We start from the raw sequence: 13837 nt of genomic DNA on the forward strand, positions 1-13837 counted from the left end.
TCCGCCCCCCCCCCCCCCCCCCTCCACTTCACTTCAACCCAACAATTCCGCTTTAGTCTATTTTCTGTAAGGTGGTCTGTCTGGAAAAGGGATCCTTTGTAGAGGCCAATTTTGAAGAAAATCAACATTTAACACACTCTTGCAAAAGATACATATACAGGAAAAGGCTCGCTGCAGCATTTTTTTATAGTACCACAGGAGGAAACAGCTTCAATTGGTCTGTCAAAAGGCATAGGACTAAATAAATTACAGACACCCAAACTATAAAACACATCAACATTCTAAAAGGACATAGAGCTATGCTATCGAAGAAAAGCTCTGAAATACAGAATTAAAAGAAAACAAGTTGAATGATATGTCCAGCAAAACATAAAATACAAACTAAGATTACTTTCACTCATAATTTAATAATAAATTAAGAGGTTCTGAAAGGATAAATAACAAACTGTTAACAATGCTAACTTCTGAAAGGGGATGGGGAAGGAGCTATTTGTGAAACCTGATCAAGGTGATGATGGATTTGAAATTTTGACATTTTTGAAATGAACAAGTTGTTTCAGTATGAAAAAGACATTTGAGGGGCGCCTGGGTGGCTCAGTCGGTTAAGCGGCCCACTTCGGCTCAGGTCATGATCTCATGGTTTGTGAGTTCGAGCCCCGCATTGGGCTCTGTGCTGACAGATCAGAGCCTGGAACCTGCTTTGGATTCTGTGTCTCCCCCCCGCCCCCCTTCCTCCCTGGCTCTGTCTCTCTCTCAAAAATAAATAAACATTAAAAATTTTTAAAGGAAAAAAAAAGAAATTTGAAAATCAGCAAAGCTCACCACTGGGTAGAGGATGGTTTGTTTCTTATACCAGTGATACTTTTATCATTAGGAAAAATGTTGAAGAGTAGAGCATCTTAAAATTTAGAAACCATTTATTTCATGCCTTCAGTATTCAATCTGACATCATGATTAGCAACAATTTTTTTTAATAACTCATGAGGATTTCAGTGCTATCAAAAACCGTAATATTCCTATTAATTTGATGGTTTTATATTAATTTTATATAAAGGAATGGCTCCACGTGGTTTCTAATTTGACAATGTGACTCCAAGAACCAACCAGAGATTTTAAATCTACTACAGGGGCTCCTAAGGTAGACAGGAGCACTAGGTCTTAGGAGACCACACAAATCTATTTGACAGATTATACAATTATTTATAGTTTACCTAGACACTGTTACGATTAATAAAGAAAAACTGGAATAATGGCTGCTGAATCCCTGTGGCTTTCATCACTATGTACTCCCCCAGTCAATGGGGGAAATTACAGCTCTACCTCAAGAAACAGTATCACTACAATGGCTTCCTCCACATCGCTCCCCACCCCGCCCCCCAGCCCCCGCCTCAAGAAAAAACAAACCCATTAGGTATTACTGATGCACACTGGAGGAAACAGTCCAGTTCAGGAGATCAAGATTACAGCAGTTAATCAGGAAGTCAGATCCACTACTTTTAAAGGCTCTTTTTCAATGTATGAAACGGTCAGTTTTCATATGTTCATAAACAGCCAAAGAAGATCACACTCTACAGAAGGATCAAGGAAAGGAGAAGCAGGTATTCTACTCAATATTCTCAAGAAAGGATTATTAAAAGGGACAACACAAGGATTATTAAAAGACAACAAAAAGGATGCAGTTAAAGAGAATCTAAACAATAAAGGTGGGAGTATTTTCTGACCAATACAATCACTATTATATGGTTAAAAAGAAGTTACACAGCTAGGTATTTGAAGGGAAAAACAAAACATACTATTAAAGACTGATGACACGTAGGGCACAAGTACTTTACACACATAATTCTTAATCTCTCAACATTTCTTGGCACACAGGTGTCGATGGGAATGAGATCACATCGCTAACTGGCAGGAGGGCAATACTCAAGCCCAGGACTCCAACCTTAAAGGCTCGGCTCTAAAACGGACACTGCCCTCGGGGCCCCTGGGCGGCTGAGTTGGTTGTGTGTCTGATTTTGGCTCAGGTCATGATCTCACAGTTTGTGAGTTCGAGCCCAGCAATGGGCTCTCTGCTGTCAGGGCAGAGCCTGTTGAGGAGATCTTCTGTTCCCCCTTGCCTCGTGCCCACGAGTGCTCGCTCGCTCTCTCTCTCTCTCTCTCTAAAATGGACACTGACCTTATGGATTAGTTGTCTAATAAAAACTTACACTCATGTATATTACCACATACTACATATTATGCTTACAAGTTTATTAAACGAAAAGTTTATTAAACAAAAAACTCTATTCAAATGAGTAGATGATTTTTATACTTCTCATCATTTTTTTTTTTAACGTTTATTTATTTTTGAGACAGAGAGAGACAGAGCATGAACGGGGGAGGGTCAGAGAGAGGGAGACACAGAATCCGAAACAGGCTCCAGGCTCTGAGCCGTCAGCACAGAGCCCGACGCGGGGCTCGAACTCACGGACCGCGAGATCGTGACCTGGCTGAAGTCGGACGCTTAACCGACTGCGCCACCCAGGCGCCCCTCTGATGTATGTTTTAGAAGACAAAAACAATTCCACTTAAAACTTTGGATCACTGGCCTCTGAAAGTGGTAACCAATTATTAAAAGCTGTAACTCTGGCTGCTAAAAACCCAACTTTATTCAGTGACTATAATTACTCTAACCTGCACTGGCAAAGGGAGCTGTCCATAGGACGTGGGTTTGGGGAGCACACGAGTGCGACTGCTTTGGAAGAATGAGCTTTTCCCAGTTCAAAATGTCCTTGTATGTCTTATGAAACATTTAGAAGTGAAAAACTGGAATAAAAAAGAACTTTTTGAAAAGTACCAAAACACAAAAAAGTAAATGTTAATTTTTATGGGCTTCTGAAAAGTAAAGCTGGCATTTAAAATACGTAATTAAAAACGAGTAAAACATTAACAAAAATAAAGCTATTTTTCAAAACTCAATACATTACATTTCTCTTGTTAATAAACTATACAATATAATGTAAAGCAAAATATTACTTGTAAATAGGCAGGGAACGTTTCTTCAAGCTTATTTTTCCTTTTTCGGTATCTCTTCTTTATTTTTTCAGTGTTTTCAGTAACAGAAACAGATTCATCAACTAGTGTATCTGGTAAGTGCTCACTCCAGCCTGAAACAATAGTCACATTTATAAATATGTGATGTTCAATACTGTCAGACAAATCCACCCAAAGTAACTTTACAGCTTACCAACATACACAGATCCATATAAACAAACAAGCTTTTTCTTTTTTCTCTCCAGTTTTATTGAGATATAATTGGTGTACAATACTATGCCAGTTTAAGGCATACAACATGACTTGACAGACACACTTTTTCACAAACAGATGTCAAAGCAAGTTTATTAGGAACTTTTAAGCATCATAAAAAATTCACTGCATGTCTATTTAGTATCAGTCTATGTTTACTTTTGTCTCTTAATGAGTATTTCCTTACTCGCAAAGCAGCAAACTGTTTCCTTTAACATCAACATTTTGTTAAAAATTAAAACAATAAAAGTACTCAGTGCTTATGCGTATGGGGAAAGGGCTACTCGTATACTTCTAAAGGCAACTAAAGGCAGGAACAATCTTTCCGAAGGGTTTCCTGGGCATATCCAACAGAAGTCTTTCGGAAAGTGTAGTCTTCAATCCAGCAATTCCAAGTTCAAGGATTTATTGCAAATTAGGTTTCTGTCGTACATATTATACTAACATATCACCACCTACAAAAACGCTTGTAAATATGCTATGAATGCTCAATCTTAAAATCAATCAGAGAAAAGGAAATAAAACAAAATTTTGATCTATGAAATTAGCGAAGAAGTAAGTCCACTACGTAGAGCAGATAAGTGAGCAATCAAATGACAGGCTCATGTTCCCAAGGCAAACAGTACATCCCTCCTAAAAATCAATGTGGGCACTTCTGTTGCCAGAGTATGTAAGGGAACTGACTTCTAAAAACAACTACAAATGGTGGATAAACATTTTTTTTAACTATCTTTTTAAATGTACCAGTAATCTACCAGAAAATAAAGAATCCTTAAAGACCAACAAATTAAGGTAAGACAGGAACCACAGAAAGAATTAAGCAAAGAACCAAGTAAAGCTCTCTGAAGTTCTGCTAAAATGCAGTGACCTTGAGCTCAGGTTTTCAGAGCCTCCTGAGCAATGGGAGACTAGAAGACCAAGTTCAAGGCCTCTCCCTCCTCGGCATAGTGATTAACCAGAGGTGCCTCCCATAAAGGTGATAAAGGTGAGACCCTGAAGGATTCCACGCTCAGAGTTGGCATAACAAGAAATACACCCTCCCAACCCCCTCATCCCCCATACATCACTCACCTCCCCCTCCCCCTCTCCACCACCAACCGCCAAGAACTTGTCAACTTGTCAGGGAATTGGGTGCTGGGTAGAAAGGCAAAAAGTGAAAATCTTCCCTGAGAGTTCATAAACTCAACATAACCCTAATATGTAAGAAATCCGGATTTATAGAATACAGGCGGACCAAAAAACTTCAAGCTAAGAATTGAAGCTAAATTCTTCAAGCTAAAGAAGTACTGGGGTGGTAGCACCTCATGCTCCTGGTGGTAACAGACGCAGTCTCTGAAAGAAGCCACCTGCAATTCACTCCTCAACCAAGTTCAGACAATGTTCTAAAGAATATGAACTCACAGTAAAAAAAATACATAAATAAAAAGTAACATATTATGTGTATGTATGTATCTATGTCACACAATAAACACAACGAAATGAGGCACATGGGAAAGGGCAGGAGGGGCATCTGTAGACTCACACATGTGCACAGGCTTTAATACTTCTGCTCTGTGTTACTTAGACACATAAGGAAGTTAACAGAGGACTGAGACTAGGAAGGAGTAAGCTATAGAGAAACGAGAAAGTATCTTAGCACTTAGCAATTCAATTCAGAAAGAGAAACAACGCATAAGAAGATAAAAACTCAATGGATCACTCTCGATACGACACGTGAAGGGATAAAACACTAACCCAACACAACTAAACTATGACGGCAGAATAGAGAGAGAAGGAAAACACAAAACCAGGCTCATCGGACATGTCACATTTCGTAGGGCTTATTATATTACAATCATACTGTTACAGTCATATTAGGAACTCCTTTAAAAGCATCTAGTGCTTCCTTTTAAAAATGCAATTTGTAATTTTCATTAATTCACAGGTTAAAACCCCACCTCTTCATAATGGAAGAACTCCAATCAGGGCACATGCTGAAAACATCTTTTTCTCATATCCTACAGAAAGCATTTAAAACACGTACAGCATACAGACTCTGACCATACCGACACAAAGTGTTCATCAGAACCAACTCTCAAGCTGTGACTTAATGATTTAGCGTTCTTTGAGGATCTAAGTGAGGATGACAGAATATTAATTGGAAGACATATTTCTAAAACATTATACAATTTGGTTTAAAATTGTTGTAGTACCCTGTCACTTTCAACAAAGTAAAGTCTCCAATTTTATACCAAGCAGCTAAGACGGGCGAAGAAAGGCCTTTTGTGAGATGATCAGGAAGCACCCGGTTTAACTAAGTGATTCGGTCCCTAACCTGTTTATATTTCACTTAAGACAGAAAGAAACTTGTTTTAAAAAAATCTCAGAGGGGCGCCTGGGTGGCGCAGTCGGTTAAGCGTCCGACTTCAGCCAGGTCACGATCTCGCGGTCCGTGAGTTCGAGCCCCGCGTCAGGCTGTGGGCTGATGGCTCAGAGCCTGGAGCCTGTTTCCGATTCTGTGTCTCCCTCTCTCTCTGCCCCTCGCCCGTTCATGCTCTGTCTCTCTCTGTCCCAAAAATAAATAAACGTTGAAAAAAAAAAAAAAATTAAAAAAAAAAAAAAAAATCTCAGAGGAATATACTCTGTTGGATTTAAATCTTTTTCTTTATGAAACCTCATTTCTGTATTACAGGTATGAACTCCACAGGCACTCACAACCATGATCAGTAAGAAGCAATAAGGTTGTGACTGCAGCATTATTTAGGACGGTTCTTTTCCATAGAGACAGCAAGAAAAGGGAGTTAAACAAAATCAGTACCATACCATCATCTCTGTTAGGTAACTGCTCAGAAATAGAGCCTGAAGAATCTTTTCTAATGACACATCTTTTCGTTTTTCCTTGCCCGGTTCGACTTCTTTGCCGTACCATAAATCCACCGATACCTAACCAAAAAAGAAATTGGTCAGCCTGGTAAATAACTGATTGCTCTCTGTATTTTCAAAGCAGGGTGACACTGCTCAAATACTGGGGCATTTCCCAAATTCAATGTGGGCTACTTTAAATAATCATTTTTATACACAAGAGTTTGAAATAAGCAAATTAAAAGAGGTCAAAACTACTGTTACCTTATCGCTAACCAAACAGGTATAAAAAGACATTATTAGAGTATAGAAAGACTGCGTGCATTTCCTCTTCTAAGCAGCATCAGAGTAAATATTACAGTGAATTATACTTATTTAGCAGATATTAAGTAACTCAACTATCATCTTTCAAATTATTTGTACATTAGCTACAGAGAATAAATACAAGATATAAACAAAACTAGATGATCCAAACAAAGTCAGTATGACTTCAGGGGTAATGTGTCTACTTAAGGCCCTTGGACATGAGACACATTCAGCTCTATAATGAAAAGCAGAAATTCTAACTCTGGTTCCTCTGTGACTTTGGGCAAGCTATCTAATGTTTAAGTGTTCCCAGTTCCCTCACTGGTAAAACAGGGATGGCATCTAACTCCTCCTCATACATGCATCATAAGGACTCAATAACTTGCCAGATGTAAAGCCCATAGACTAGAGCCTGACACACAGTCAAAAGTAAGTCGAACCCACTTTGTGACCTAATGGCTCCCTCAGTCACAGAGATGACCTTCATGGAAGGCAGAATCAAAGGGAAAAAACACAATAAATGTTAGCTCCTAGAAGGAGTTTGCAGTGTCTAAAAACGTATGTATAGTAATAAGCCTCCAAATTAGGAAGAAATGAAGTGATTTTCATGCAGTGACTTGGATGAAGCTAATCTAGGTCCTTGTTTCAGATGTGGCCCACCTGTAAGGAAAGTTACCTTCTTGAGGTCTTACAGAATACATACAACAGTGAGAAAGGTCTTCCTTGCACCTCAAAAGGTATTTACAACACTCTTACCAATGCAATATAAGCAGCTAGAAGATTAAAGACTGAATTGATTCGACTTAATGTCTCACTGATTGGTAAACAGACATGAATAAAGTGCCTAAAGAAAGCCTAAAAGGGCTGCATTGTGACCGTTTCAGTAATTTTTTCCAATAAGGCAAATAAAATCTTATAAGCAAGCGAGATGTCCCTCCACCTCTGAGGCAGGGAGGAAATCAGAATTTAATCAGTCGTGTATGAACTGGTCTATAAATTCAGGAAGCCTAAGAACTCTGTCATATCGCCCTCACATTATACACTTACTGGCTCCTGCACAAACACTGAAATAAGTTTTAAAAACATAGCAGGGGTGCCTGGGTGGCTCAGTTGGTTAAGTGTCTGACTTCGGCTGAGGTCATGATCTCAGGGTCCATGAGTTCAAGCCCCGTGTCGGGCTCTGTGCTGACAGCTCAGAGCCTGGAGCCTGTTTCAGATTCTCTGTCTCCCTCTCTCTCTGACCCTCCCCCGTTCATGCTCTGTCTCTGTCTTAAAAATAAACAAACATTAAAAAAAAAAAAAAAAAACATAACAAATATGGGGCGCCTGGGTGGCTCAGTCGGTTAAGTGTCCGACTTTGACTCAGGTCATGATCTCGCAGTCTGTGAGTTCAAGCTCTGTGCGGACAGCTCAGAGCCTGGATGGAGCCTGCTTCGGATTCTGTGTCTCCCTCTCCCTCCGCCCCTCCCCCACTCATGCTCTCTCTGTCTCTCAAAAATGAATAAACGTAAAAAAAAATTTTTTAACATAACAAATAGTAAATACGAATGCTGAAAATTAAAATAATTGCAGAAGTACGCATCAAAGGAAAAATATACAAATGGCCTTAAAGGTCCCAGTACAAATAAAACATTGGGATAAGGCATTAAAAGAATCATTTTTTGTGACGTATTCACATACTCGACCTAAGGAATTTGCCACCTAAATGCACATTCAGTTCTTCAATTACGACATTCAAGTTTTAGTTTGGAGAGTTAAGGAGCTATATTTCATTTTGCTCATTTAATTATACTTGGGAGTCCTCAATATTACATTTTTTGTTAAATTAACTAAGTTTTGATTACATTAAAATGTCCAGCTCAGGGGGCACCTGGGTGGCGCAGTCGGTTAGGCGTCCGACTTCAGCCAGGTCACGATCTCGCGGTCCGTGAGTTCGAGCCCCGCGTCGGGCTCTGGGCTGATGGCTCAGAGCCTGGAGCCTGTTTCCGATTCTGTGTCTCCCTCTCTCTCTGCCCCTCCCCCATTCATGCTCTGTCTCTCTCTGTCCCAAAAATGAATAAATGTTGAAAAAAAAAAATTAAAAAAAAAAAAAAAAAAATGTCCAGCTCAGGATGATACCTGGTCTGTACGGTTTCCTTTTTCTCTTTTTCACACCGTCTGTTCCTTCCGCCCCCTTCGTTTCATCGTCCACAGCTTCCCGTTCAGGACTAGATTCTGATTTCCCATCACAGTCCACAAGTTCTCCTTCTGGAAAAAAGAAAAATACACAGATAAAATTGGAAAAAAAAAATCTACCAAATACATAATTCCTATGTAATAGGAAATAGAAGGCAAAGTGGCCACTGAGCCATTCTAATTGTGCATCCAGTAGGTGGGGAAAGTGACAAAATGATGGACAAGGCACCAAATGGTTGTAGAATTCATGTTGCTTAATGTGCTGTTTTCAGGAAATGAAACACAAGCATCAGGGAAGGGGAAACACACGCAGAGAATGCTCAGAAAGACAACTACAAGTCAGTTTGCACTTAAAAAAATCTTCCCTTTGCCTTCAATTACATCTTCCGGCTCAGGACCACAAGACGGTCTCTGCAGCCTAGAACCCTCTTCTGAGCTCCAACTATGGCGGTAACGGAATATTACCTAATTACCGAAAACTGTCCATCCAAAAAAGAGGACAGGGGAGAGAGGGACACTTTTCACTGCTTACCCTTACGTCTTTTTCAGTTTTAAACCATGGGAATGTATGAGTTGTCCACAAATCAAAAAGTTAAGAGGATTAGCGATAACATTACAGGCAGTAACGACCTAGCCACTTGCTGCTGCTTCTCTCCCTCCACTGCTTACTACCATTCCTGGCTCCACTCTATCCTTCCACCCCCATCCTTTGCCTTCTGGAGCCTAAATACGACCTTAGGCTCACACCCCCAGACATCCATCCTTTCACACTGGGAAGGTCTATACTGGGGCACTGTCTTCCCACTCTTCAGACACAACACAGTGTTTCCGTTTTCTTTGGATTTGGGATGTGTGTGTGTGTGTGTGTGTGCGCGCGTGCCTGTGAACAAGGTTTCCAGATACTAGTAAGTGAATTAGAAAAAAGTCTGCCTCTGTTGCACAAGGAATTTGTTGTTGATGTGCTAAGATGACCGTTCATGACTTATTTTTCCTGAAGAACCACTTATCCGAAGAGTAAACAGCTGACAAAAGCTACAAGGAAAAGGTGCTGTTCCAGGAGCATCACAAATGCGTGTGGACTTTGTGGGCTCGTGGCCCTAGGATGTACTTATGTGTGACATCACGTAGAAAATCACTTTCAAGGGGACACGCCTTCAAGGGACCCAATCTGGAAGCTACACGCTGAAGACATGCCCATCATTTCCCTGAACGCTGTCCTATGCAACAGTCGTCAAAGGGAAAACCTTCTCAGGCCTTTTTGTTGCAGTTCTGCCACGTTTTTAAAAGGCTCTATAATCTCATACTTTGGGAATTCATGTGTACTGTCAAGAAATCTTCCAAATTCTGTGAAATGCAGCATTTCCCAGATTTAAGTAACTGTGGAACCATTTTTCAGGTTTCCCACTGTCCTTAGACACTAGAATTCTTCACTGTGCTCTGGTGGATGGGAATCTGATCAATTCCTCCCAGATATACAGACTATTTCTTCACAAGCCCCGAAACTTTAAAATCAAATTTTGTGCTTAATAGGATTTGAACATCAGTTATACAAAAGCATCAGGAAGTTTTTCTCCCAACCACACACAACATACTGCAAAGAAAATGTGAGGACTAACTGATGAAAGACACACTGATGCTAAGCCACAATTCTCTCTGACCTGCACAAATGTGGCACCTTCCTAACTGATCTAGGTGCCACAACTCTTGGACCTCACGGTCTATTCACATTACAACCGGGTGTTCCATTTAAAACATCAGTAAGATTATGGGGTGCCTAGGTGGCTCAGTCGGTTGAGCGTCCGACTTCGGCTCAGGTCATGATCTCGCAGTTCATGAGTTCGAGCCCCGCGTCGGGCTCTGTGCTGACAGCTCGGAGCCTGGAGCCTGCTTTGGATTCTGTGTCTCCCTCTCTCTCTGCCCCTCCCCCACTCATGCTCTGTCTCTCTCTCAAAAATGAATAAATGTTAAAAAAAATTTTTTTAATAAAATATGAGTAAGATTAAACCACAATTTGCTCAGTAACCTCCAATTACCTCCATCCACAAGCTCAAGCATTGCCTTATAACTCTGTATGACCTACTCAGTCTTGCCTCCTCTCTCCTTTACGACGACTTTTTTTTTTTTTTTTTAAATTGAAGTTAGTTAACATACAGTGTAGTATTGGTTTCCAGAGTAGAACCCAGTGATTCATCACTTCATAGAACACCCAGTACTCATCCCAACAAGTGCCCTCCTTAATACCCATCATCCATTTAACCCATCTCCCCCCCCATCCTCATCAACCCTCACGTTCTCTGGATTTAAGAGTCTCTTATGGTTTGCCGCCCTCTCTGGTTTTATCTTATTTTTCCTTCTCTTCCCCTATGTTCATGTTTTGTTCCTTAAAGTCCACATATGAGTGAAATCATGAGATATTTGTCTTTCTCTGACTTATTTCACTTAGCATTATACACTCTAGTTCCATTCACGTTGTTCCAAATGGCAAGATTTCATTCTTTTTCATCGCCAAGTAACAGTCCATCGTATGTATATACCACATCTTCTTCATCCATTCATCAGTCAACAGACATTTGGGCTCTTTCCATACTTTGGCTATTGTTGACAGTGCTGCTATAAACATTGGGGTACATGTGTCCCTTCGGACCAGCATTTTTGTATCCTTTAGATAAATACTTAATAGTGCAATTGCTGGGTCATAGGGTAGTTCTACTTTAACTTTCTGAGGAACCGCCATACCATCATCCAGAACGGCTGCACCAGTTTCAAACATTCCCACCCACAGAGCAAAAGGGTTCCTCTCTTTCCGCATCCTCGCCAACATCTGTTGTGTCCCGAGTTGTTAATTTTAGCCATTCTGACGGGCGTGAGGTGGTATCCGTTGTGGTTTTGATTTGTATTTTCCTGATGACGAGTGATGTTGAGCATCTTTTCATGTATCTATTAGCCAACTAGATGTCTTCTTTGGAAAAGTGTCTATTCATGTCTTCTGCCCATTTCTTCACTGGATTATTTGTTTTTTTGGGTGTTAAGTTTGATAAGTTCTTTATAGATTTTGGATACTAACTCTTTATCTGTCATTTGCAAATATCTTCTCCCATTGTGTGACTTGCCTTTTAATTTTGCTGATTGTTTCCTTCACTGTGCAGAAGCTTTTTATCTTGATAAGATCCCAATAGTTCATTTTTGTTTTTGTTTCCCTTGCCTCCGATGATGTGTCAAGTAAGAAGCTGCTGTAGCCAACATCAAAGAGTTGCTGCCTGTTTTCTCCTCGAGGATTCTGATGGCTTCCTGTCTCACATTTAGGTCTTTCATCCATTTTGGATTTATTTTTGTGTCTGGTTTAAGAAAGTGGTCCAGATTCATTCTTTTGCAGGTCTCTGTCCCGTTTCCATTTCTGGGTTCTCTATTCTGTTGCATTGGTCTATGTGTCTGTTTTGTGCCAATGCCATACTGTCCTGATGATTACATCTTTGTAATATAGCTAGACTTCTGATCCATCACCTCCTACTGTCGCCTTTGTTCACTGCTGGACACACTGGTCTTCACATTCCTCAAACATGCTAGGCACACTCCTACTCTCGGCCTGTGCAATAGCTTTCTCGCCATCTGGGATGCTCTTCCCTCAGGTAATCAAGTAGCCCACTCGCCTCTTTAAAGTCTGTGCTCAAATACTGCTTTCAGTTCATCTGATGCCTCGCGTCACCATATGCACTACCGATTCTTCTTATTCCAATGCTAGCTTTCTACAGCACTTCCCAAACACATTTTAGTAACTCGTTTATTATGATACACACACGCACACACACACGCATGTATATATTTTTTGAGTAGGCTCCATGATGATCACAGAGCCCAACGCAGAGCTTGAACCACCCCAGGACCCCAAGGATCGAGACCCGAGCTGAGGAGCGCCTGAGTGGCTCGTCGGTTAAGCATCTGACTTTAGCTCAGATCGTAACCTCGTGGTTTGTGAGTCTGAGCCCCATGTCAGGCTCTATACTGGCAGCTCGGAGCCTAGAGCCTGCTTCGGATTCTGTGTCTCCCTCCCTCCCTCTCTCTCAAAACTAAACATTAAAAAAATTAAAAAGACCCGAGCTGAGATCAAGAGTCAGACTAACTGAGCCACCCAGGCACTCCTATGTTACGTATTTTAAAATGGTCTTTTCTCCTAATATTAAAAAGTGAGTTTTAGGAGTGGAGAATTCTATCTGCTTTGTTCACTGACATGACTTCCAATATCCAGCACAGAGTAGGCATTCAGTAAATACTGCTGAATAACATGGTATGATAGAGCAAAGGTAATTATTTATTTCTCAGCAGAAAAGAGATAACCAATCAAAAGAGAAATAAGCTTGTAGTGATCTTCTTCAGATAAGCAAAAATATAACCCCTATTGAATTGCACACTACTAAAATTACTCTGTCATCTCAAGGATTCAGCTAGAAAATCCTGTATATCTACTGGGATCGAGAAGATGTTCATCAACAGAGAAGTTTATGATGAACATCTGTGAACATAAATTTACACTTGAACATTAATAATGGTTTTTCCAGGTAGAAACACATGGGTCAAGGCTACTTTAACTTAGCCATGGTATCTGAGCTCACAGCATCTGAGGTTTAAGCTGCTACCTTACAAACTAGAGTCGCGCCCTCTGAACTTTCCCATCTGTGATCCTCAAAAAAATGGTGTTCCTGGAGATTTCTATAATGTAAGACAGTCTGCTCTAGAGGACATGTGAAAGGAAGAGAATCTGAAAAGCCCAAGAAGACAACTCACTTAGAAAGGCCAAGGGTCACATCAAGGGTTACCTAAGTCAGTAGAATTTACCCTGAGATAAAACATATATATTTTGGAAGATATTTTATGTACTTTAATTCTTGCGAACATATTCAATGGAAAATAAGTTAGTATTACCTCGACTATCATCCATTTCTCCATCCCTTGAATGCTCTGATTGGATGTCCGGAGGGGTCTGAAGGACAGCCACACTATTCTGGTTTATAATCTTCAACTTCAACTTTGGTTTGGACCGTTTTCTTCGTGGAACTGTAACTGTGAGGCTCTGTAACTGAGTCATCCCTGATTCAGTCAAACACACACCATCCTGGGTGTATGTCTTGGGTGGATCTAAAATTACAATATCCCAAGGATACAAATCAAAACTCTCACTTTAATTTTCACTGCTAAGTTGATTACTGTTCCAAAATACCCACGTGAAGGGAATGTGACT

At 40.4% G+C, this 13837-nt stretch overlaps 1 protein-coding gene across 1 annotated transcript in view; it reads right to left on the bottom strand.

Moving 5' to 3' along the window:
• The window catches only part of KMT2C (lysine methyltransferase 2C), a 285187-nt gene that overhangs the window by 60909 nt on the left and 210441 nt on the right, over positions 1–13837 (bottom strand). The window contains 4 exon segments of the mRNA XM_045496257.1: positions 3013–3143; positions 6085–6204; positions 8548–8676; positions 13522–13734. Of these exon segments, the coding sequence (XP_045352213.1) occupies positions 3013–3143; positions 6085–6204; positions 8548–8676; positions 13522–13734 (593 nt within the window).

Source organism: Leopardus geoffroyi, chromosome A2 (genome assembly GCF_018350155.1).
Source record: "Leopardus geoffroyi isolate Oge1 chromosome A2, O.geoffroyi_Oge1_pat1.0, whole genome shotgun sequence".
NCBI classification, from domain to species: Eukaryota; Metazoa; Chordata; class Mammalia; order Carnivora; family Felidae; genus Leopardus; species Leopardus geoffroyi.